The sequence below is a fragment of the Cottoperca gobio genome, chromosome 21 (assembly GCF_900634415.1).
Source record: "Cottoperca gobio chromosome 21, fCotGob3.1, whole genome shotgun sequence".
In the NCBI taxonomy this organism is placed as follows: Eukaryota; Metazoa; Chordata; class Actinopteri; order Perciformes; family Bovichtidae; genus Cottoperca; species Cottoperca gobio.
In genome coordinates, this window is record NC_041375.1 from 10,680,368 (window position 1) to 10,707,759 (window position 27,392).

Here is a 27,392-nt window from a genome sequence, read left to right on the forward strand (position 1 = left end):
TTGCATTGACATACACTGTTTATTCAGATGAGTTGACATAATTACTTTAGATATAATGAAAAGTGGCTTTCCATTCATTCTAGAACATGCACTTTGGTGTGTTTACAATGAATAAATATTGTCTTTTAACAAGCATTGCGAAGATAAAATGCAGTATAAAAGCAGTGCCTGTCTGTGTAGTTATCTCAGGAGCCCAGGTAATAAGATATCGGAGCTGAAGTTCAGAGGACACTTGTACTTCTACATGACATCAGAGAAGTAGTAACATTCCCAGTAACATAGGTTGTCTATTTCAATAAAATAGTGGAATGTGTGTTTCTATTAAACTACTTTGTAAAATATAAGCATTCTATGATAAAATATGGCTCAAGTGAAAAGATTCTGTCCCATGCGCAACAGTTGGCTTACTTTCCTAAGAGGGTCTGAGCCGTGAGGAAGTCGGTACACCTCTAAGAGGATCACTTTCTCTGGATTACAGAGACATGTCACCAGAGACGCATGTTCTCCAGCATCTAACATTACTCCCAACATTACTTATTATCTTCAGTATTTGTTGACAGCGTGTCAGAGGTGTTGCTGCATCTCTATTGTAATTTTAAAGCTGTTGTTACGGTGTGGAATTGGACTCTGCATTACTTTGAATGTTGTTTCTAATATCCAGTTGCCCTCATGCATTTACTATAAATGAGAGTAGATGACATTTCTTTTATTTAAAAATGTTTTTGGGATGTTGTATTGGATTATATTAGATTGTACAAGTGAATCTAAGAAACAGGTAACTCAGTGTACACAGACAGATTGTTTCCCACATAAAATGTATTGCACGCATAAAGGCAATCCAACATACTGCAGGTGATGGCTACAGTATGATGACAAAAAACTGTAGATGCAAGAAGAAATTCTAACTTTATAGAGCTAAACACAAACCTATTCTGCATAATATTAAAGAACATACACATTAATAATCCATAAAACAATACATGTTGGTGAAAACCAGGAAATATTAGAGATACTATATACAAATTCAATAAAACGGTATTTTGCTCAACTGTCTTTGGGTTTACTCCATAATTATACAAGAGTATCAGTAACATTAGTCAAACAGGGGACACAGGGCTTGGCATCATGAGACAAGGTGGAAAGCAGTCCAACAGCCTTTTTATTATTCTCATGGTTCTATGTTCTCTTAAAGCTCATATGTCATTTTGAAATACAGGACCATCATCATCTGTGTTTAGGTTTAATACATATAGTGAACTAAGGCAAGCATGTGAAAGATATACAGTGCAGTATTTGAGCGAAAAGGCACTGGACAGGTTAATGTTGACCCTGCCTGACCCTGCATCCGTCAGTTTCAGGCTCATTAAATGATCCTCTGCAACTGAAAGGACAAAAAGTGGTGTGTTCTGCTGAAATAACCAACCTAAATATAACATACCAATTGTATAAAACACACAAATGCCATCTTAAACGATTGTCAATTCTGGAAGTGTGACTTGCATTTCTAATCTGTTTCTCTCTTCCTGTAGCTGCTCAGCTGTGTCTTTACTTCCGGGCAACAGTTTCAGACAGCTTCTTCAGTCTCTTCTTCAGCTCCAGAGGGAATTTCTCGTAGCACTTCTTACACACGGGCTTCATGTCAAACTCCACAAACTTGTTCCTGCGGAAGAAAGAGTTACAGCCGCTGTTACCGTTTGGATTTTAGACGTCACTCCCAGTATGTACATACAGATCTGTGTCAATGCTGCTAGCATGAACAATTGTTTAGTAACCTGCTGGTTTGCAGATGCACTGACAATCACACATTTCTTATCTTTAAAAAGAACTTCTGCAACAAAACATAAAGTGAAATGCTGACAAGGATGTATTATAAAAATATATATAACTGATCGGAGTTTTGTTGACGTTGTCTGTAACATCCTTAATATTTTAATTCTGCTATTTATCTTTTTACTTTAGCCTTTTAATGGTGATTTTATACTATTTTAATTCTGCTATTTTATACTAATTGTAATGCTACTTCACACTCATTTACATCAACACTGTGATTATTGTACTGTAAATGCTCTTATTCTGTCTAATTTTGTACTAATTGTTATGTTTTTGCTGTGAAGCACTTTGGGCTGCAATTCTTGTATGAAAGGTGCTATACAAATAAAGATTATTATTATTATTATTATTATTATTATTATTATTATTATTATTATTATTATTATTATTATTATCCTCATTTAGAACTCTGTCCTTACCTTATTTATACACAATGTGGGGAAATATCTTTCTAAATAACATTTTGTTTTGTTCATTGTATAGTTCCTGAGAAATACTGTTTTGTAGATTCAAATTTTTCTAAATAACCCCCATAAAAAACTCAGAATCGAATCACATACATTGCTCTTATATGGTACTACTGGGCTACCAGGACGTCCAACCCCAAAACTTCTTAGCACATTTCAGGGACAATTGGTGAAAAGTTAGAATAACACATTTGTGTTTGTGTAAACCTGGATGCATGTGCACATCTAGCAAGTTTTGTAAGGATTTCTAAACATTTTTTAAACTAATTTTTAAAACTTGATATTGTTTCATGAACTACTACACTTCCTTGAATGAAAAAAATCACGTATCCCAATCATATTTGGTTGTTTTCTGTATTAAAAGCCTTTAATTCTATTAACACTGGCAAGCTCTCTGAACCTTTCACCTCAGCTGTCCAACATTTGCTCACAGAGCAGATAATCGCTGGCAGGACTGGGGCACGTGTTAAACCGGGTGGGACCTCACGTCCACAGCTGAGGCCAGAAAGCTGCCGCAAGTGATTAAGGCTTTACCCTTCACGCCCAGACAGACCGGGAGACCTAGGAAGCAACGCATTTCCTTTCATCATGTGACTGATCTGATTTGCCTGTTTGCATAGCAGAAGCTACCAGAGCACCAGCCCTAATCCTGAGTAGTGTTTCAGGCTGAGAGGTACAAACACATCTCCACTGTTACGTCTGTGCATATTCACCTTCTAAATGTCTGCTATCATCGACTGACCTTGAAAGCCAGACGAACTAGGTGTAACAGTAATATTAGGAATAAAAAGCGACATGGAGCATGTTTGAAACATGATGACAATGGAACAGCAAAATAATAGAAACAGAAAGAAAAGATGGAAACTGACCAAAGGAAGAACAGCGGAAGTGAGGATAAAAGGAGAAAGAGCAGATCACAGACACATGGGTTTCAGTAATTTCTTCTTCTTCTCTTTTGAGTCACGTTCACGCTTGGCCAGTCGGCGTTTCATGTCATCCGGCAGGCGTTCATAGCAGTGCTTACACACCGGCTTCAGATCCACCTCCACAAACTTATCCCTGACGGAGCAGGGAGGAGGCAGAGATGGCGAGGGGTGTGAGAGAGAAACGAGAAGAGGAAGGGCAATTTGAGAGGAGGAGGCAGGAATAGAGTGAAGAAGAAAAAAAAGGACACACAAGAGGACAAAGACAAGGGATGATGAAAGGGAGGAGGTGGAGAAAAAAGTCCACAGAGACACAGGATTATACAGAGAAAGGTGAGAAAAACAGAAATGAACAGGATATAAAAACAGTTAAGTAGTCCCAGCTGCAGGGAAGTTGTGAATAAGAAAAATGACAAGCAAAGTGCAGGCTTGACCAATTCACATGTGAATTTATGTCAGTCTTCAGGGAATACAACTAATACCAAATCAGCACATAATCTCAGTTATCAATGTTACAGTGAGTCTCTTAGACTTGTGTATTACTTACTTGAGGGTGAGCTTGGTGTTGCAGGTAGAGCAAGCAAAACAGTTGACACACCAAGCCTTGTTGAGCGCAGACACCACTGACAAAAATAGAAGAAACACTCACATGAGACACTGCTCCAGATCACTGTCATATGATTAAAAGTTAAATGGATTTAATTTAGTGTGAAATTCCAACATTTTCAAGGGAAATTTACGAGACAAGAAAACGGCACACAATATAGAGATCAAAATACATAAAAAAGGAGAGAAGGTTAAATGTGCTCTAACAAACAGTGATGTTAATATGGCAGCACCACTCCACCCATAAAACATATTTAAAATGTTCTCACCATCTCCTTCGATGACACGATTGCAGTGGTAGCAAACATCTCCAAACAGCTGAGTGAGACGGAGGGAGAGGAACAGAGAGTGAGCAACACAATGATACAACACTTGCAGCAATGCAGCGCAGTCTTTATCATGGCTTATATAACATGCTGTGGTCAAAAAACATGCAAACAAACACAGCCTACAGAGGAATTTTGTAAACTTGTAAAAAACACTAACACTAGGATGGAGTCGTTACATTTCTGATCCTGCCAGTTGTTGCAATTCAAAGTGAGAATTAACTATAAAACTGAGAAAAATGTTGCATTCTTGTGCAAAATTATAGACTGAAACAATGACCTTTGATGTTGGATTGCTGCAACTCAAATTTTAGATACATTAGGATTTTTCCACGTGACAAATAAATAGAGACATTTCATGACAGTGTGTTAAACATAAATACACCGCTGAGTGTTACCTGGTTATAGTGAGTCTCACAGTAGGCCAGGCCCTTGCGTTCGTAGTGACGGTGTCCCAGGAAGGGTTTCTCACACTTAGCACACACAAAATGCTGCAAACAAACCCACGGCCGAGCACACATGGTTAGCACAGCAGTCAGTACATTATCACATTCAGAGTCAGCAGCACAGTCTGGCTTTGATATTATCAGGTCAGACTACGACATCAGTTCAGTCCAGATGTCCTGTTACTGCATCCAAGCAGATTACAGAGTAGAGAAGGTGGACAGAATAGTGAGCTCTAGAGGACGTACTAATGCTCCAAACAGACGTGTGAGGAATTAATGGTAGGATATGACTATCTACTGAATGAGGACCTGTGTCTGTGTGTGAGGACACCTTGGATGATTCTTGCAGTGTATAAAAAGCCTCTGACAGAGACATTCGATATCATCAGACTATAAAACTCTTGAGAGACACCAATCCCAAATAGTTTGCTCCTAAATATGTACATGAATTTTACCTCTTAGATCAACACATTACTCAAACTTTATACCTTTTAATTAAACTTTTCTGTGAATAAAATAAGTTAAGCAATTGTAAAAAAGAAAAAGAAAAAAAAGATTAAGTTAGAATTGTTTTTTAAATTATTATGATTATCTCAGGTTGCTTACTTTTAGATGTATTCAATACAATACTATTAAAAAATATATTGCAATATAAATTAGGGAACTAATTTGAGGTAACTGGGTTAAAAATATGATCTGGTATCCAGACAAATGTTGATGTCAACCTGTCCTGTAGATTATGCTCTGGACCAAAGTGTCAGACAGCAATTGAAGAACATATATATTAGTGTGAGCCTTGTATGGAGGTTGGGAGATTCTAGCCAGGCAGAGAGAAGCGAGACACAGGGCAGCAATCCACGCCAGGCCGACCTTTAATCCCCTCACCATGTCAAAGTGCCTCTCGCAATAGGCGCGACCACCTCGCTCAAAAAATGGGTGGCCATGAAATGGACGCTCACACACAGTGCACACATGATGCTACATGTGTAGGAGGGAAAATAAAAGATAGGTGAAAATATAAAGATAGGTGGTGGAATGACTGACGGCAGAGAGAATATAACAAAGACAGTAAATGGCGGAATAATGTGTAGAACGCGGAGATGGAGCGCACTGAATATAACTGTGGAGATAAAGCTGGGAAAAGTATTAGTCACACATATGGCAAATGAATACTTAAAGTTTCTAAAAATATGTACAAGTGAATTGCATTTTAGTAGCAAATCCATAAAATAACTTCTGTTCTGTATACATAGAAAAAGAGTAGTAATAATATACTAATACACTATATCACTAAACATGTAAATACATCTGGAACCAATTCGACAAACAAATGAACACATTCACCTTGAATGTGAATCCAGTGCAGACATTTAAGTAGTGTCTCTTAATCTTCATTAAAAAAGTTTAACATTGTACCTCCACGTGCCACTGCTTGCCCATGGCGTTAACCACACGGCCCTCAATGGGTCTCCTACAGGCCCCGCAGATGGGGACACCCATCTTGTCATGGCAGGGCAGACAGTAGAGCTCCCCCTTCAGCTCCCTGGCATCAGCCGTCAGCTCCTTACTGCAGAGAAAGGCAGGTATAACAAAAAGTCAGCTATGCTTTTACTCAGGTGACACAAGATAGCATGTAAACACATTCCACAGTAACCCACTAAACTTCTAAGGTCATTGATTCAAACAACGACGCTATTTTTTCTACAAAAATGAAGAAAATAATTCTGTGTAAATGTACAAACAGAATATACACAAAGAAGAAAACAGAAAAAAACATCAAATCTGGTGACAAAAACACAGAATGCACAACTTGTCCTGTATGTGTACATACAATTGTGATTACATAGTGTGTCCACCAGAGGGCAGTCTTTGGTCCATCATGTTAGGCAGATTGAAAGTGCTGCATGTGTTGAGTATTTGTTTCAAGTCTGCATAGACTATAACCTATTTTGTTGGATCTCTGGAGTTTTAATGATCAGAACATTTCATCAATGAATTATAATTTTACATCTCAATATATTCAATACACTGGCTCCTAGCATCAATGTGTGCTGGCTGCATCATCACTGCATAACAAATCAAGTGTGATCCTGTCGTGGGATTAAAAGACCATCTGTAAATCTGAGGCGTTTTCAGGACTATTCACAACCTGACTCAGTTTACACCCACTATCCACCGTAGCATCCGGTCCTGCCACTGCCTTCATGCTCTGTATGATTTGTGACACTGACAGCTGGATAGCTTTGTGTGTGCACATGTTTACCCGCAGTTGTTGCAGTTGAAGTGATCAGGGTGGTAAGGGTCATTCTTGAACAGGAGAGGCTGCTCCTCAATAATGGCGTGGCACTTCTGACAGATGTACTTGCCGAGGCCCCGAGCTTTCTCTCTGTTGTGACATGGACGACACAGGTGCCTGATGGAAGAGAGAGGAACATATGAGAGGAGAGAGAAAAAAGGCAGACGGAGAGATACTTGATTAGACGCTTCTGCTGTGTTCCAGAGGCAGCCAATTAATGTATCTCCCCAAGCTTGTTCGTCATATCACTGAATGCTATTTGTCCTGATCAGCAACTCCTGGTCTAAGATTTCAGAGCCTCTTGAACCAGAGTTCCTAACCAAAAGTTTAAGGAAGAGTTCACATTCTTAAAGTCTGTCTTAACACAATACTCACACACCTATTTGAAAATTGAGCTATTGATTTAAAGGTCATGGTGATCCGTCCTCTATTTGGAGTTACAGTATTTTAGTACAGAATTCCCTCAGCAAAGAACACAAAGAGGAAATGTGGCACTAAAAATACAGTAACTCTGGAAAATAGCTAATTTGCTTACATTGAAATCTCATTAAGAACAGGAAGGACAATTACACATGAAAGAGGTGAACCTATCCTTTAATCTTTTTTATTTAAACACAAGCTAGTTTTTTTCGCCAAAGGAAACCTGACCAGTATCTGACCCTGAAGTACATTACAAAAGAGAAGGCTACATTATGTATTTCTTTCTTAGTACTGGTTTTCACCTCAGCTGACACTATTCATCACAACTTCTGAGGCAGGACAATGAACAGGAAGTCAAGGGGGAATAGGTCTTGAGAATGCTTGCCATACTTAGGTCGAAGTTGTAGAAACATTAGTACAATAAAGTACAACAGCATAAAAGAAAGCATCATCCTGTCTTGCAGTAGACTTAAACTGATATGATTAAACAACTATCACCAGTGGAATAACAGCAACTGACCTTCCAGCATTCTTAACGAATCCAACATCAGCGAGCACAGCCTGGCAGATATCACAGCAGAAACAGTCCGGATGCCAACTGTTGTTCATAGCCTTGATCACGCGGCCAATGATGAACTCACCTGGGAGAGGAGAAGATGATAGTGGAGAACTTGTTTATGGATATTGTCTAAAAAGGGCACAAACTCCAAGCTCCATCTCTATATGAGCCTGAAAGGTCAGGTTAAGAAAGAGGATGGATGGTATCTATTCTCTGTTACTGCAGTTCCTATACTCACCACACTGGTGGCAGCAGGGAGCGAACAGCATCTGGAAGTCATGTTCACAGTATTTCCTGCCTTCAAACTGTCAACATAATTCAAACAAATGATACATAGTTATTGTACACAGCTGTACATTAACACAACATAATAGCAATAACATTAATAGACAGTATAATACGAAAAAATAAACATCTTCCCCATCCCCTATATACATACACAAATATATTCTAACACTATGTTAAAGAGCCAGACATGGCAGCACCTATACGTCTTTTTTACACAGGGAAAATATGTATATAATATAATATAATAACTGCCATCTGTCACACAGTGTGAAGTATATGTTGTTCTATTATTCTGTGAGTGAAAGTGTAGGCCCTTTAGACTAAAGCTGTTATATTTGTCGAGGAAGAGGCTTGAAAGAATTGTTGACACAGACTAATGAAGGCAGCTGTAAAATATTCCACAGCTGATGTACTAGAAGAGGAGGAGAAATGAAGTGAAGGCAGAAAGCAAAGGGGGAAGGAGCAGGAAATGTTTTTAATTAGCTCTCCAGGCTGTGTTCAGGCAAGTTTGAAAAACGGGGAATTGTTTTGATTGGTTCTTACAGAGCTGCTTCTTAACTACTCAGCGTTGAGAGCCTTTGAAGTAACATGCTCAAATCTATCAAAAGAGCACAAACATGAAAGATGCTTGGCACTGTTTGGCAAGGAATGGTTGATCTTTATTTCCTCTTATCTTTCTCTGTGAATGTGTGGCACAAAAGGCAGATGCGGTCTTAAATATCTAAATCACATGTGCTGAGTCCCGAGTCTGCATGTGATACTGCTCTGTGCAAGCATGGCTATATACTGTACTGGATTAACACACACATCATAGCTTCACATTTACTATACAAAAGCATTGCTTAATACAATATGATGTATTAAAGTTATCTGTTAAAATGATTTTAAATAGTTCTTGGTGTGGGTTTTATTTTATTTTCCACTTTAAATCTACAAAGCCAAGAACAGTATTCAGATTGTTCCTCGTACATTAGCAGGTAGGTGTCATTTTCAGCTGACTGTTGTTTATTTATGGATCAACAGATAGAATTATTTACAGGGAACCAGAGGATCATGCAATGCCTTTGATGTTCATATTGATCTGTGCATTAGAGACAGCTTCTCATTGATAAACTGACTGAACAGAGGCAGCATCAGGTTCTGCCGGAGAAACATCTGGCTTTGGGTCAGCGCTGGTAAGCAAACAGCTTACTGGAATGTGCTTCTAAAGATTCAGTGCTGCATTAAGGTTGAGCTCACCCGTCTTTATTTACCTCAACAGGGCCATGTGTTTAGATTATTTGTCTAAGGAATGTGCACTAACAACAGCCTTGCACTAAACTGTCAAACAGTCTTTTTAGAGCAATTTCTGTGTTAGGGCAATAAATCCAAACATCTCCTGAACCTATTGATCGGCCCACACATGCTTTAATGTTAACTGTGTTTTAAGGCATGCCTAAACCAATCACAATACATTTGGCTAAACAAGTCCAAACCATTTGAAATGCCCACTGTCCTCTAAGAGTATTAAAACCTGTCAGTCACTGCATCATTTGTCTTTTATGAGATGGTGAATGCCACACTGAAAAGACGCTGGTTAAGGACAAAGTGTTACCTCATAGAAGAGTCCTTCTGGGAACTGCTGGAAACACTGGGCGCACACAAAGCACTGCTCATGGTAAAGCTCCCCGTTGCTGTTCACTATCTTCTCAGCCGGGGCAAAGCCACTCTTGCAGCGCTCACACATGGCATTAGCCAGAGCGTTGGCCATGTTGCTAAGAAGAAAGAAATATCATAATGAGGATCAGAGTACACTTAAAAAGTTAAAACACTCATTAACATAGTTCATATAATAAGTAGAAGCAGGGAATGCAATAGCTGAAGAACAAAATGAATCATACTGCAGAGGATATAATGATATTTACTATACGCAGGAGACCAGCAATACATGTATAAATATCTAATATCATTATCATATCACTCTGATTATTTTAAAGTAGCATCAACGTGTTTTATGATTTTAATGTTTGTTAATAAGAAGGTATACTGCTATATTGTAGTTATTGTACAGTATACATCTTGATATATTCAACCATCAACTCGTTTCTTCATACATTGGTCATTTGTTTCTGTACGTCATGTTTCTTGACGAATATCAATGAACTCCGACGCATTAGCTAGGGTCATGTCAGGACACAGATAACACAAATAATTCAACATCTATCACGTGTCTATCCTGTCATGAACAGCTGGAAGATGTACTAAACACATGGAGAGAGGAGAAGATAGAAGGGGAAATGTGATGTAAGAGCTTATCAGCCCCCCACCACCACACTCCTCTCACACACACTATCTTGGTTCGAGGTTTATTTTGGCTCGGCTTATCAGGGTGTGGGGATCATTGATGTGAAAAACCTGCATGTTGCCTTTTGAGAGTCAAGCTGCAGTTACAGTGTGTACATCTGCACTGTTTCAGCAGTGTAAGTGATGTGTGAGCGTGCACAGATATGGGTCAATATCATGTAACGTTAGTCTCACATAGTCCGATGATTTCTTTTAAATAAACCTTGTTTGACAATTGAAGCCAAACCTGCCCTTTCATTAAACAATCGGAATTGTTTTACTGCCTCCCCGCAAAACGTGACTGTATCAGGGCCCCAGACTAATGATCTTTTCCATTGGAGGCTTTGGGGCCAGGCGCTGCAGCACAAATGTGGTCACACCCAAAAACCTGCCACAGTGCTTCAATAAAAGGTTCTTTTTATGCCCTTTTGTTCTGCTCACCATCACATTTATTAGTGAGAAGTTAGTAATAGAAAATATCTGATTGACACTTGACTTGTAATCAGTGGTGTAGTGGTCCCCTGGGAAGTGTGCATACTCTGTTAGGTAGATAACTAAGGAGAAAGTGTGTATACTCCGATTGACATTTTTATTATTGACTGATACAATAGGAACCCTTCATGCAGGGGGAAAACAAACCACTGGTCACTGGTGTTTGCTTCTGCTTTGTAAACTGGAAATATGGTTATCTTCTGATCTGGAAATGTAGTACACTATCCTGCAAACTAAATAAATCTATGATGAAAAATGTGCCATGCAGTTGCTGAATAGTACGTCAGTTCAAATTTACAACACCAAGTTTTTATAATTGTTGACAAGGTTTGGGAATTTGAGAGAAGGGGAGTCACACTATCAGTTAAACACTGCTCACAGCTGGCTGCTTGGTCCAGTATGTATCTGACTGGGCTGGAGTATTCTTACTAATGGACCATTCTGGACAATTCTTCATCATCTCACGGTATATACATTCACCAACCCTACTTCTGTGTCAGATGTATGCTGAGGCTGGACCTTGGACTAAATCCATGATGATCCTATCATAATAAAGATAAAAACAATTTGATCCAACTGTTTCAAACCAAGCATAGACAGCCAATGTAGAAATTGCTCAACAGCAAACGTACCAATGCAGATGCAAACAATAACAACTCTACTAAATACCTGAATCAAACTAGAAGTAAATGTGGACATGTTGCAGACAGGTGTTGAAAGAGAAAAAAGAAAAAAGAAAAAGAAGGAGAGAATGGTGGGACCATCCTGCCTCCTCTGCTGTGTTTGAAAGGTCAGGATACCAATGTGTATCCTGGCAACACACACACACACACGCACACACACGCACACACACACACACGCACACACACGCACTCACACACACACACACACACACACACACACACACACACACACACACACACACACACACACACACACACACACACACGCACACACACGCACACACACACACACGCACACACACACGCACGCACGCACACACACTCACACACACACACACACACACACACACACGCACACACTTTTATGGAATAATACCATCTGTTCATATTAACTTAGTCAGCTGGATTTGGGAATTAACAAGAATTCCAAAAACTCCCGGACAAACTGCTCATCACTTCTTATTTCTTTTAAGGCGTTACTCAAAACTGCTACAAGATGTAGGGATAAGCAGAGCTTCCATCTGGGTCCACTCCTCACACTTATCAAGTAAATATTGTTTTATATACCCTGTCTAGCCTGATATCACACATGAAGACAGCCCTGCCCTATCCAAAGGGTTTTTTGGGAGGAAGTGACACATCCCTGAGGCATTTCCAGTTTCCTATCTGCCTGTAGCACCCTGCGTGACGGAGATAAGCCTATTCTTTATTAAACTCAATGTAGTGGCCAATTCTCACAGTCCTTATTGCTATTACACCCACTTTTAGAGCAGATTCAGACAGACCAGTTAGTCTGATGCCTCACCAGCTTCCCAGCAACTTCAAATAATACTGCCAAGCACTGACCCTGACAGTGCTTTGTTGGCCCTGCACCATCCAGGCTCCCCAAACAGTGTGCTAACATTACTGCCTTTCACTTGTAAGCTGACTGCAACAATATTTTGGACAGGTACACATTTGAACCTTAAACTAGTCACAAAACTACGACATTCTACCTCATATATTTATTTTAGAATATCATTTTCAAATTCCACATCAGCAAGTTTATGGTAAAAACACACATTGTAACCACAGACAAAAAATGGTTGGGAGCAGGTTTCATAAAATCCATATGACTGTCCGCCCTGTTAACCCCACCATGATGATCTGTGACTATAAATGGAGGCTGGTCGTCAGTTAAGGGAAAGGATGCAGACTATCACTTCTGTTATGAATACCTTCTGTTCCCTCCACCTCCTCTTCTCTGTTCTCCATGTGTCTTCAGTTTCCTTTCTTTGCATCTACTTTCTCCTCTGTTCTTAGCATTCTCTACACATCTGCAAACACTGTAAGACTATATAGGCAGTAAAATAATAAATCATTATTTTCAACTCTTATGAAAACTCTTATATTGCTGACAGCTGCCTGAATATTGAAAGCTCAGTTGATGTCTCTCCTGTCTAAAGTTGTTACTGACTACTATGCTATTGTAGATTTGCATTTTCTTCCAGGTTATGCATCTACATATAACACATGCCAAGGACCAAGTTTTAGTAAAAAGATGTATGTGGTGTGCGTTTTTATGTAATACCACAAGGAGTCACTTAAGTCTGACATTTTCAAACACCACACATAGAGGCTATAATGTCTTTATGACTGACAAGGCTTGTCCCGCCTGAGTTCTGACACCTTCACCCAAAATTGGATATTTATTTTTGTCTTAAACACTTAGAAAGCAAACTCCAGGCTTCACAATGTCCCCTAACAAACCTGTGGGTGACCCCAAGTCCATGTTTTCCTACAGCCTATGATGAGGTCAGATCAGTCAGAAATATAGTATGTATATTTAAACTTCCTGCCCCTCATGCACACATAATTGGAATGCCAGTTGGCATATTCTACTTTGCATAACAAAAATAGCCCTTCCTGTGTTCTCCCTCCTGTAGCGCTCAGTTATTCCTGCACAAACATGGCACCTAAGGCATCAAATCAAACTGACTGGTGAGCCCTGCTACTAGAATATCACAATTATTCACATTCTGATGAGCAAATCATCAACAAATCAACAAAGTCTGGGAATCAAACCACAGCTCCTGTCCCGGTCTATGCTCCGTGATACTCGCTCAGAGATACAACAGTTACTACAGATAATGGCAACTGAGAGTGGAGGTGTGTCCCTGAGAATGAAACAGCCTAAAAACGTTTATGTTAAAGCGATATCAACTTGATGCTTTTTGTTGGCTAAAATCTTTCCACATCACACTAGTAGGATTTGTGAAACATCTCACATATAAAACTAATAATGAGAAAACATATTCACTAGGTTTAAGAACCAAATTCCAATAATCAAATGTATTTTTCTTTAGAGGTGAGTTCCGTCATCTGGGCAAACCTATATTTTGGTCGACAACTTAGTACAGTGCTTTCACCCCCGTCTTCTAAACTATGTACTTACAAGCGAGCATAAAAATCACAAAACTCCTTATAGACTTTGACATCACTCTTTCGTCTCTGGGACTTGGACACCGGGACCTCAGCCTCTCCTCCATCATCGCCCCCAAGTCTTTGGTGGTAACCATTTATCTCCCCATGAGCAACATGGTCCGGGGCTTCTCCATCCTCAGGTATTGACGGCGGCAGGACACGGCCGTTCAACTCCATACTCATCTACAACAATTCACTGAAAACTTCCACCTGTATTAAAGTCACTGCTGTCAAATACCAAAACACTCCGATAGAAAATCCTCTCTGCTGGTTCAATGTAAGATTCCAGTAATGGGAACGTCAATCCAGTGAGCAGTGGGAGCTATAATCCACATAGCAAGAAGGAGACCGAAACACTGATCAGACTGCGCTGGGAGTACTCTTCCTCTCTCTCCCTCCCTCACACACACATACACCCTCTTTCTCTCATTCCCACATCAACTCTTTCTCTTTTTTCTCTCACATACTCACACACTCAGACTCCTGTCACACTCACTGTCTATTCTGGGGAAGGCTACTGAAACTAAAGAGCCCACCCTGACGCAGACAGAGGTCACTGTGTCATCACACACACAAACCGTAGCTGTATTTTAAAAACAAAGTTTTACATCCCTGATAACTAGTGGCTAATATCTACCCATGCTATCATTATGATTGTGTGTGTGTGTGTGTGTGTGTGTGTGTGTGTGTGTGTGTGTGTGTGTGTGTGTGTGTGCTAAACAGCTGGAACTCTCAGCTTTCTGGGAGATATAACAACGTGGCTCCAACTCCAACTATTGCACAAAGTGGGAATGTGGCACAAGAAAGCAGAGAGGCTAAAGTAGTGAGACACCGATGTGACAGAAGCAGAACAGATAAAACATTACTGTTTATTTCAGTCGTTGTAGAAACACCCAGGAGCAAGAAATAAAGCAGCAGTGTGTTTAGACAAACATGCAAAGCTGACAATGGAGTGAGATATTGTCTGATCAGTGTCCCCCTAATGATACGATGCAATGTAGTTTGTTGAATTACATATTTAGAATATGTTAGAATATTTATATATAGTGCATCAGATCAATGCTACAATGATTGGGGTCTGAATCTGTAATGATTAAATGCATATTTCTTTTAAGCTACTGATTTCAATTTACTCCCCTTGGTTGCTTCGGTCTTTACACACTTTCACCTTCACCATTTCCAAATATACTCTAACCCCCCTACTAGTAAACTATGTTGTGATACTTTATGAACTGTTTAAGTTTCCCTGAGAGGACTATCTGAAGCTATCTAGAGCTACAATGATAGAATATGTTAATCATCCTCAGAAATCACATATTGGTCTAAAGGCATTCTTTTAAACCCACAGATCTGTGTATCCTCTGGGTAAATGGTAGATCCTTATGTGGTTAAACTCAACTGGCATCTCAAATTAATGACCACTTCCCAAACCATCAAAACAACACAAAGCCAGATCTGGAAATACACTCCAGTGAGACAAACATGTTTGACGCTCCAATGGAGAGCAGCTGCTGTGTTAATCCTGCAAAACTAAGGGATGTGCAGAGAATACATAAGTGTGTAAAGTGTGTGTGTGTGTGTGTGTGTGTGTGTGTGTGTGTGTGTGTGTGTGTGTGTGTGTGTGTGTGTGTGTCCAGCTTAAACCTGCCTCTGAGTGCTTCAGTATTTAACAGTCTTCTGCATTACTCCATAATTCTACAAATAGACACCTAGTGGAGCCTCAACTCCAAACTAGGTGCCGGCAGCTGCTATTTTGTGTGTGTGTGTGTGAGAGAGAGAGAGAGAGAGAGAGAGAGAGAGAGAGAGAGAGAGAGAGAGAGAGAGAGAGAGAGAGAGAGAGAGAGTTTGTATACATAGCAGGGGGGGCAAACTGTACCTGAGGCTAACAAACGGCATATGACATCCAAAGTCATCCATTCACATTTTTATTTATGTTATTTAGCTTTTTTCCTTTTGGGCTGATTTAATTTGTTTATAATACGCATCATCTTTTCTAAGTGCGTCATATTAGCCCGCTTTGTATTCTTTTCAAGATCATCTCTAACCACAAACAGAGGAGTGTTGTTGTGTAGTGTATTATTCCGTATACAGACACTGTGAAAGGTTCCTGCCACTCAAAAACTCTCCCTTTAGAAACTTATTTAAAGTAATCAGGGATCTGGGATCAAGGGACTGTCTGGGTTCTGAAATGGTTGATATAATGAGCCAGGCATTTCACCAGGCAACACCTAAAGCTTCAAGAGCCTTTCCAAAACATAACAAGACTGCAAAAAAGTCTTGTGCCCTTCGCTGGAGCTCTGTTTGGAGTCTCACCCACTGGCAACCAGTGTTGAGTGACTGGGGTACAACGGACAGAGGGTGGGGGCTCAACAGGAAACACGTAATCTTTCCTCCAGATTACAGTCATTGCCATGTTGCAGGGTGTTCCACCCTAAAATGAGATCTTGAGAACTACTCAGCCCACCAAATTGTTTATATTTGATTAGGGTTAAATTCATGTTCACCATTGAACATTAATAATCATTTAAATATATATATATATAAATATATATATTTAAAAAAAAAATATATATATATATATATATATATATATGCAGGCATAGAATAAAAAATTGAATATTAATAATCATTTAAATATATATATTTAAATATATATATAAATATATTTTAAAAATATATATACACATATATATATATATATATATATATGCAGGCATAGAACAAAACACTCTTTCCTTTCTCTCTCATTCACTGATACACACATACTAATAAATAGCAGAGACACGGTAATAAATAACAGTTGCAAAACATTTAATGTTTCTTCTAATGAAATATCCAAGATGACAAAACATGCTCTTCATTACATACAACTCCATTGTTCCAGAGAGAGAGAGAGAGAGAGAGAGAGAGAGAGAGAGAGAGAGCGCGCTGCGGAGAGAGAGAGAGAGAGAGAGAAAAGAGAAGAGAGAGAGGGAGAGAGAGATAGAAGAGCAGATAGATAGAGAGAGTGAGCTGAAGAGAGAGAGTGAGGAGAGCGAGAGAGATCGAAGAGATGAGAGTATAAGAGCGAGAGCGAGAGAGAGATAGAGAAGAGATAGCGAGATATCGGAAGAGAGAGAGCGAGAGAGATAGAGAGAGGAGAGAGATAGGAGAGAGAGAGAGCTAGAGAGAGAGGAGAGCTAGAGAGAGGGAGAGCGATAGAGAGAGAGCTAGAGATGAGCGCGATAGAAGAATATAGAGCGAGAAGCGCGAGGCGAAGCGGAGCGATATAAGATAGAGCGAGAGGATCGAGCGAGGGAGAACAGCGAATCGATATATAGATATAGAGAGAGAGAGAGAGAGAGAGAGAGAGAGCGAGAGAGATAGAGAGAGATGATATGAATGTCAACCTGAGCTTAAAAATGGCTACAGCAACTGTCAGCAGTAGACATAGTGTCTCTGGTGTGTCCCTCTGCAGGATAGGATATACTTCCTTGTGGGGTCATAAAAGGTGACTGGAGAGGTTACAGGTCAGGTCACTTGGAATATGAGGTAGGAATTATATGTTAAAATGAGCTGACCTCTGTAGCTATTATAGAGGTAAAGCCATTCATTTTCTAAATAAAAGAGAATGCCACGGCCCATGGTGCATTCACATGCTCCTCGGACACCCCATGATGCAGCACAAATGCCCTATCTCGCAATGTTAACAAAGGTGAATTTTGGATTTATCTGATTAACTTGTCATTGAACTCTAAGTTTTCGACTTAAACCTCAACTAAAGATATATTTTCTTTATTTTGATTGTGACTGCATCTTATTATGATGCATTAGGCTAAAAAATATAAATGATACCAAATTTGATTATTTTCATTATTACAGAACATTTCCAGAGCCAAGCAACAATCGTGACTCTCAGCCGGTGCAAGCAGAACCAGACACACCCTGCTCACACATTGTGTCAACAGCAACCATGGCAACACAGACATGAGGGCTGCTTGTGCAAAACCATTTTTCCTTTTGTAAGGCAAAAGAGTTTGCACACACACACACACACACACACACACACACACACACACACACACACACACACACACACACACACACACACACACACACACACACACTTAGTAACTGTGCAAACATAGTTCATGTCGAGCATTTCCTTTGTTTTGCCCTTTTTGTTCCCGACGCCCATATGACCTGCACAAGGGGCAGTTCCACTTAACTCTGCAGGACAGCCTGGAACACATACAGCCCACTTACGTAACAGTAAGAAGGAGCTACCTGGTTCATTTACAGGCTCATTTAAAACCGCTCATGTGCATGCAAGTTGGACATGATAAGGTTTTAAGGCTTTCACATTCAAAAAACATTTTTGCAACTACGGTGTGTTTGACTTTTGGACAATAACATGTTAATTAAGGCTTTAATAACTTATAACTGTCACTTCTGCATTTTGTACTGACTTTTCAGGTCGTTAGAATTTGACCCTACGGTGGCAAAACATTTCTTGCTAAAATATATTTGTGACCATCATGTCATCATCATGTTTAAATCTGAAAATGTTACAATCAACAAAATAGGATTCTTGTTTTGCTATAAGCAATTATTTTGTCAAAACGCCTACATTTATAGTAGTATATCTTTCTCACCACCACTGACGGGGCTTCCCGACTCTCCTAAAACATTTCACCGTGTTACTGTTTGTGCTTCTCTCACATGCTTTGTTTCTGTTCCAACTGAAGTTTAATGCAGTGCTGTCATTTATTGATGTAACTTATTATAGAAAGAAATTAGAAATGCTTGGTTTGATGCAGACAAGCAGTAATTTGCAAATAAAAGGTTTGTGATGATACATTACTGAGTCTTGTGCTTTCCTTGATAAACTTAGTGACCCTGCCGAGTCAGATATCATCTCCTCTCCAAAACTTATACTTTAATTAAATGATTCATAGTGCAAATATTGTGCTGAGAATAGACTTCAAATAAAAGAAACAAATAACCAATCTGGCACCAAACTATTTTGTGCATTGCATGAGAAGGAGAGGCTACAAAGCAAGACATGAAGTGTTTTACTGGGAACACCTCTAGAGAGAGAGCTCCCTCTTTCTGTCCACATTCCTCACATTACTACATTCCTCTAATCACTTCAGTATCTCACACACACACACACACACACACACACACACACACACACACACACACACACACACACACACGCACACAAAAGAGAGACTGACAACGAGAGAGAATGGGAGAGACAGAGAGGTGGTTGTGAAATCTAAAACTGATGGCCATTTTAAACCAATATTGCAAAAGACTGCACATGTTGTACATTTGTCTATCACTGCTGGTCACACAACTCGGAGGAATTCAGCCATCAGCTGCAGTATTTACTGATCAAATACTCCACATATCACCTTATCTATCCTTGTCAATACACGACACACAGAACAGAAGGAGGTTTCTTCAAAGGTTCTTTGGTAATGATAATGTTTCTGTAGCAACACAAACAAACCCTCTCTGGTTCATTACATGATGCAAGACAGTGTCCATCAGCTCCAGGTAAAGATAACACAACCAACCCAAATGTTTAAAGTCAACATTCATGGAACAAGATTAAGCTCGCTTAAAATACTTCACAAACCTAAAGAAAAAAATTCTATTAAGGTAAATAATGTCACGTAGGAAAAATAAGGAGGATGATTCATATATTAGATAACCAAACCTCCACAAACAATTTGTGGAGAAGTGTGACACAAGAAAGTAACCTCGCAATGAGCAGCAGATAAGTAAGGCTATTAGCAGATTGTAAAGCTCATCTGAAGCATTTGCACATGGCATTTTAAAATTGATCCAATAATAAGGATCATTAAGAAATGAGGATGCTGGACATTCTGACAAGTTTTACAACCTCTGTATGATTATTGTTCTTTTCTTATTTCCTTATTGCACCATAGAGTTCCTATATGGAGCCATTTAAAGCTATTTGTGTGGGATTTTATGCAACACTACTGTGTCTTACACATCATAGAAACACTTTTAGTCAGAAGTGCCGACTGTCGCGTACAAATTGAGGACTCAAGAACAGGTGGCCGGCACAATACCGGCGACAGAACATATAATATAATGTGAGTAAAACACCGGTAAAAATAGCAGTCATCATAGAGTTGAATCAACAGTGCTCAAACAGAGTCTCATCAATAATTTGACACAAGATTAAAAGCTTCCAAGACTCACCTGAGGCTGTCCCCAGCCAGACTTCCATAGCTGTCTGGTCTCTCCTGTCTGCGCCTGTACAAGTCTGAGTTTGACAACTCTTTCAGCCTCAAAGAGTTCATCTCCTCTCTCCCTCCCTTGCTTCCTTCCTATGCCTTGTCTGCGGACAACACTCACTGTAATACTCCAAATAAAAAGATGAAGTCTTGTGCCGTGGTCGTTCTCTCTCTCAAACACACCTCTAGGGCTCACACACCCTTGAGGAAAGACATATGCAGAGGTGTGGTTTCACAGCCTGCACACCTATCAAATATTGCTTGCTCCTCCTCCCCCTCCTGCAGCAGGTAGAAGGAGAATGCCTCAGAGAAAAAGGAGAAAGAGTCGCAGAAGAAGAGAGAAGCGCTGCCCTCTCTGGCCTTTACCCCCACGGTCTCTATTTACCTCCTACTCTCCCTGGCTCATTATTCTTTTGTTGTTTAGAAAGAAAGCCAGAGATAGACAATAGAGAACCAACCAACAGAAGAGAAAAACAAAGGTAATTTCCTACACTAATGGCAAAAATGTGTGATAGTTATGTGGAATAGAGATGCACGTATCACCCTAAAAACGAAACATAACAAAAAATACTTATACCTTATATTTATACATAGCTTTTTTTGTCATGGATCTCTCATGTTTGGTCCTTAAAAAGCTACGACAAAGACATGTACTAAGGCAGGATATTTTACAGCTAAACAATAAATGTTATGATCAATAATTACAGATTCAGTAAATATGTACAAGATAATAGTAAACCAGTAAAAGTCACTGACAATAAAATTAATATGAACAATTTTAATAAATTATATCATATCATAAATAAAACATATCAAATTTCAAACATCTATAAAAACAAAAATGTTTTTCCTTTTTGCATATAACATCAACACAATATCACACAAGCCAATAATGGCAGACAAAATCATGATCCAAAACAGCATCTTTACATTTATGAAAAGGGGTATAATAATTTACTTTGTGATAGTTCTGCCTCAAAGAAACCCTTTGAGCAACTGGCCATATGAAGCCCACAATAACCTGATGTTTGGATAGAAACTATGATCAGCCAGCAAGCAGCCTCATCCAGGCCAAGCATAATAACTGTGTTTTAATCACAGTAAGGAGCAATACTAAGCCAAAATAAACAAAACCCTGCAGTAAGCATTTCATTCTGAGCAGCAGCTTGTTTAGTAGGGTGGGAACATAAGGGTCGAGTACAGCTGCTCTCTATGAAACAATGCTATCTATTATGGAGTAATATTTTCGAGTTTCAATCATACACTGCTCTTCAATTTGTATGCAGCGCCTCCATTGTAGACTGTGATTACTTCCCACCAGAAACAACAAACTACTGAAAAAGGGGGAAATGTCAATCTATGAATAATTCATCAAAATGTTATGTGGGAACAAGAGATCCTCCCAAACAGACACAAACACAGCAGATGCATATTTTAAGACGGAGCTGAACGTTGCTTCTCAGACATTTAATTACAAAGAAGAAGCTGTGACGTCATCAAAAGCAGGGACAGGATTGGTTAGAGGACGTGAAACCAAACAAGCAAAGTCAACAAGCAGCCAAAGGAGAAACAGATGTACACAGAGCACTGACTGCAGCTCTGCAGAACATGCAATCTGATCAGCCATGTCAATCTAACATTTAGGTTAGTTGTGTTTATTCTTCAGTCAGTACCTGTACCTGTCATTATAGATTACAAAGGAGTGAAAGTGTGATGGTTTTAAATGGCTATTGGTGGACTAATGGCTGACAAAAACCACGTCGGTCCTTATTATGCAGGTACATGCCCTATGAACAGTTCACCTTCAGCAGCTTGCCAAGACCTGTTGAGCATTCCACATGGGTTTGACACACACACACACACACACACACACACACACACACACACACACACACACGCACGGATCGTAGAAAGATGCGAGCTTCAAAATCAGAACTCACATCTTGGAGTCACAGTAGCGCAGGCCGACATGTCTGAGTATGCCAGAACATTGATGATGAATCATCGCTTTAGGATTCATATCTGAGATCGCCACACTCACAATTCAGTCCATTCGAGATGTGCATTTCCCTCGACAACAAAAAACTGGTAATTGTCATAAAATGTCCATCTAAATTGGTATGTAATGGTTGCAGTGTTGCACTGTGACCACTGTGAGATTGCAAAGCTTATACTGTGTTTTGGAGTTTTGTGCTGGTATGAATGTGCTGAGAGCCGTTTTGTTACAAGCCCTTATACTGACTCATCACACACTCAGTTACAACAGAGCAGACATTTTCTACGAGCCGAGATGCTCAAGAACCAACCTCTCCACCACATCAGTGCACTGCCACAGTGTGGACAACACTGGGACAACAGCTAATCTATCAAACTCTCAGGCCTTTTGGCACATTTCTCAGATCAGAGTAGAAATTCTCAAAAGTTCTTATTTAACGTCCACATCATCTAGTCCCATCATAAAAGCTAGTTCTTGTTCTTTTGAAAAAATGGCAAATGCTTTGACAAATTAATTCATAATGCATGGAAGCATTAGTTCATTGCATAAATCATTACATGCATAATGGTTGAACCAGTTGTCATAATCTGTCAAGTTTTTTTTATATACATTTTGTAAATTGCTCTCAGGTGAATCTTCACTTTCAATAGCTCAGATGTTTACGTTATGCTGCAAAACGTTGCTTCTGTATCGCAATGACATGGTCTGTGAACAAATTACAATACAAACGGTAAAGGTGTAAATATGAATCCTGTCCAATCAATCTCCCATGTACAGCATTGTATAACTTTACACTGTTGAAATGCATATATGCCATAAAGAAAAAGTGCAGCCATGTGCATTTTCTCATCCTTAGAATACATACAAAGTACACAGTTATATTGACAACATGGCAACGTATCTAGCACAAAATAAAGGTGTTTAAATTAATAGGAATCTTGGAATCATTCACACACATAAGAGGAAGAATAAAAACAAGTGAACACACAATAGTCCAAAAACAAGTGAACACACAATAGTCCAAATGCTGAGCTTCCTAAGAGCTGGACCTTTCTCAGACAAAATACCCAATACAATATTTAAAGACTGAGGTGTTACACCATGCACGCAGCTCTATAAACAATGTAATACCGGGACTTGTACATCTAACATAAAGCAAGTAATGGAGCCTTACTGATGCTACAACAATTACAGAAAGTTCTAACAGTAACATAAAGTCCTCTTACCAATGTTTCCTGTCAAACCGTAGAGAGGATATTTCCGTTGTTGCTAAAGTTCCTTTGCTGTCACTGCAAACACTCTTAATACCGTTATCTCAGTCTGCATGACTACATCACTTCCTGTTTGCTGTGGTGTGTGTGTGTGTGTGTGTGTGTGTGTGTGTGTGTGTGTGTGTGTCTGTGTCCACTTGTGCCTATGTGCCAGTATGTGTTTGTGGGAGATGGGTGGATGTAAAGCCAGCACACAAACTTGTAGCCCTGTGTGTGTTGAGGAGGAGGAGGAGGGAGATTCAGGGAGATGAAAGGTGGTGAAGAGAAGAAGAGGAAGTCTTCAATGACCAGACTGAATGGATAATCAAGTAGTTCTCATATACCTGATATGTTAAGTGTGCCCCTTCAGCTTCAATAGAGGAGGTGAAAGGTGAAACCCAGTGACCGGCACATACTACTCACAGGGTGTGTGGAGGATCCACTGTAATTATAGGTGTGGCCTGAAATACATAATCCAACTCTGTCTTCTCTGACTGTTTCGAAACTGCTTGTGTTGTTAACTTGAAAAACAAAATATATATATATATAATGTTAGTGAAATTGTCAGATGCAAAAGAAAAACTATGGAAATAAGAATAAATCAAACGTAAACATACCAAAATAACTTGACATAAAGTGACATGATGCCTGAAAACAGAGTGAAGCTGCTGAAAGTATAAAAATGTAGGTTTGCAACTAACGATTATTTTCATCCTCGAATAATCTGCCAATAATTTTTTTGACAAATAAATGAATAATTTAGTCTATAAAATATTTAAAAATTGTGAAAAATGTTTATCCCAGTTTCTCAAAGACCAAAATGATGTCTTGTACGTATAACTGGAAGGATGACTTGCAGATTGGTGGAGTGAAACCCTGCGACAACACAACAGACTCTTTTTTTCTGGCCATTCATCTGGGAAAATAATATAATTACTTTAGGAATAAAAGCATGTGACATTATGTTTTTAAGTTCTCTTTACACGCACACGCGCACACACACACACACACACACACACACACACACACACACACACACACACACACACAGTTGAGGAACGGCTGCAATCATTGCAAAGCCTGTTGTTCCATACTTTGTTCTGCATCGGTCAGGCAGTTCCCTAGCATTGGCGTACTAAACACTTACTACATACTGTACTATGATGAAAATCTCAAGGACTACAGTGTCTCAATGTGTCTTATAGCCATCACACAGACAACCCTTTAGAATCTCATAGTAAGTCTAGTTTGAATGATAACAGTACTTCTATCTCTCAAAATGCTTTGTCACAGTGGGAGCCTCATTGTTTTCTGTTCTGCTCTGTAAGAAAATGTTTATGCATAAATCTACTATTGAAACGAACATAAGACTTCCTGAGTCACATGCATCAAGTTAGTACACACACAGTCCAAATCCTACAGCACACAAGTTCACCACTCTTCCAAACAAGGACAAGTCCACACTGGAGGCTGGGACATTCTTCTTTGCTCTAGTTGTATCAACAGTGTGGAATCAAATGAAAATGTAATACGTTGGGAATGCAGCAGCAATCCTCAGGCCTTTAAAAGACTTGTCCTCTTACAGCTTTTAGTGTCCAGAGAGCTTTATAAAAGCCAGATTCATCCTAGGCCATAATTAACGCAGCAGTGCACACAGCAGCATTCACACTAGTGGAAAAAATATGTCTCTCAATAGCAGTCCCCAGGGAATGGATGGTCAGGAAGTGGTTCAGAAAGCAATAACTACTGTCCAGTGAGTTTGTGAGGACATTCCTGTGCAGGGAGGAGGTTCATCTGCAGAAAATGGAGGAATATCTTCTTTCCTTCTTTAAAATGTCTATTCTGGCTGCTATGCTGTGAATCACTTCTGTCTAATGTGTAAGTGCAGGTTGCCTTTAAAGCGACTTGGGCTTTTTATTATCAAAACTGTGCAATTAGTTTGGTCAAACCTTTGATAAAACACTGGATGATTCTCCCAAACTTGAGTTTGTGAATACTGGTTTTAATGGGATTATTTGTTTCATGTCAGATGTGTGACTGTGGAAATTATTCCAAAAAACCTGCTAAAGAAATGATTTATTTTGGTGAAAGTTGTCCAAAGCTCCATGGGAATTCAAAGAAAGCAGATATTAGGGGGAAATATATTGATCCTGGCTCCGAAATTATATTAGCACATTAGTTAAAAATGCAACAAATGTATGAGGAAGAAGTTTTTGAGATCAAATGCAGATATACTATCATTATCATCCAATATACACAGTATACAGTTTATCAGAGATAAAGTTGGAATATATGTAGATTTATAAAAAATGTGTTATTTAAAAAAAACATTACCAATAGCAACTTCTAAGGTTTAGCCTAATTAAGACAGTCTGTATCCACATCAACTGTATTAACACATAATACTGAAACGTACTATATTTCTATATTATATTTTACTTTGTTACGTCATTTCATTATTGTATCAGAGCAGAATGAGAGACATTGTTCTCTACACTTGTATGGACCGTTTTTTGTCTCATCACATCTCTGAATTATTCGACACACCCACACACGCACCCACCCACACACACACACACACACACACACACACACACACACACACACACACGATAGAAAAAAGAATAGCAATACCAAGAAACAACTACAGACTGTAAAAGAGGTTTAGATTTCAGATTCCACACATGTCTATTGTCTGACTTTGTTAAAGAAAATCTCAAAGGGGATAATAAAGAAATAGAGTCTGTTTCTTCTCGGATATCCTAATTAATGCTACATTTTGGAAATATCATGATACATAACATGCCGCAGAGAAACCTTCTCCGGTAAAAGAATGAAAACAAATCTGATTTACACAAATAGATTGCCTATGGGGCTATTTGAGTATTTGGCCAAAAATATGAAAGATTTTAATACTAAAGTAATTCAATACAAGTTCAATTGAACAAAACTGCACTGATCTTCCTGGTATTTTAAACTAAAATGGAGCAGCTATTAGACAACAGTATTAGTCAGCTGTATCCTAACTGTTGCTAACCAATTCATCTGACATTCATGCTGTACTCGTGCTCCACATTAAGTGTGTTGCATTGCGAGCAACAATGGTTCAAATGACCTTATTTTCTGACCTGCAGTCCTCACATGAGTGGAAACAGGTGATTTTATCAACTCCATTATGATATCTGTCATTTTAACCGGCTGACAGTTCAACAGGACTGCTGGGATGTATGCACTTCGGTATACATCTGATACATAACACAAACATATCATTTCTAGACGTTGACCTCTGGAGATACAGTAAAAGCTTCCATCAATAACACGATGGAGGGCGCTAGCGAGCCGTTTAAATGAGGCTGAGATTGAAGCATTTAAAGTAACCAAGCTACTTTAGCTAGCTCCACATAGTTAGTGTTTAGTTAATGTAACTTTAACTTTCCGTGATGAAAGCCATATGTCTTCGTTCATGGAAGGCAACACTAACCTGGCAGGTTTTGTTTTAATGCTTTCCTTGCCCATAAGAGAATGGGACATTCCGGGGCTGCGTCTTTTTTCATCCAGCGAGAAACTGTCAACTTCTCAATTTATCAGACAAATGTCTCTTTCAGGGAAACACTTTTAAACTTCTCACTTACCCGTTTGTCATTTCAGTTATGCCGAGCATCGCGCTGCTGTCTCCCGGACCAGACTAGTGTTTTCTGACTTCAGTTTGCAGATATCCAGATGTTGTTCAGTCTGGGATGTAACGTTAGAGAGTATTGGTTTTCACAC

The 27,392-nt window shown here is 39.3% G+C and overlaps 1 protein-coding gene across 5 annotated transcripts; it reads right to left on the bottom strand.

Moving 5' to 3' along the window:
- On the bottom strand, window positions 1–27,392 carry lims2 (LIM and senescent cell antigen-like domains 2). Of its 5 annotated transcripts, none has more exons than XM_029458840.1 (11): window positions 27,257–27,392; window positions 9,756–9,915; window positions 8,112–8,178; window positions 7,835–7,955; window positions 6,862–7,011; window positions 6,015–6,165; window positions 4,551–4,643; window positions 4,096–4,144; window positions 3,768–3,843; window positions 3,167–3,356; window positions 1–1,660 (listed from the first exon to the last, which is right to left on the bottom strand). In XM_029458840.1, exons 1-10 carry the CDS (start codon window positions 27,283–27,285, stop codon window positions 3,212–3,214), a joined length of 1,041 nt encoding a protein of 346 aa, XP_029314700.1. In that variant the 5' UTR covers window positions 27,286–27,392; the 3' UTR covers window positions 1–1,660; window positions 3,167–3,211. The 5 variants fall into 5 exon arrangements, with proteins under 5 accessions (XP_029314700.1, XP_029314701.1, XP_029314699.1 ...); XM_029458841.1 differs by lacking the exon at window positions 27,257–27,392 and adding an exon at window positions 23,601–23,721; XM_029458839.1 differs by lacking the exon at window positions 27,257–27,392 and adding an exon at window positions 20,344–20,504.

Coding starts and splice junctions, on each gene's coding strand:
- lims2 (XM_029458837.1), bottom strand. CDS start 14,304: ATGAGTATGGAGTTGAACGGCCGTGTCCTGCCGCCGTCAATACCTGAG. Junction 9,916..14,092: donor TGTGATTTTTATGCTCGCTT/GTAAGTACATAG, acceptor CTTTCTTCTTAG/CAACATGGCCAACGCTCTGG. Junction 4,145..4,550: donor GTGAGACTCACTATAACCAG/GTAACACTCAGC, acceptor CGTCTCACTCAG/CTGTTTGGAGATGTTTGCTA.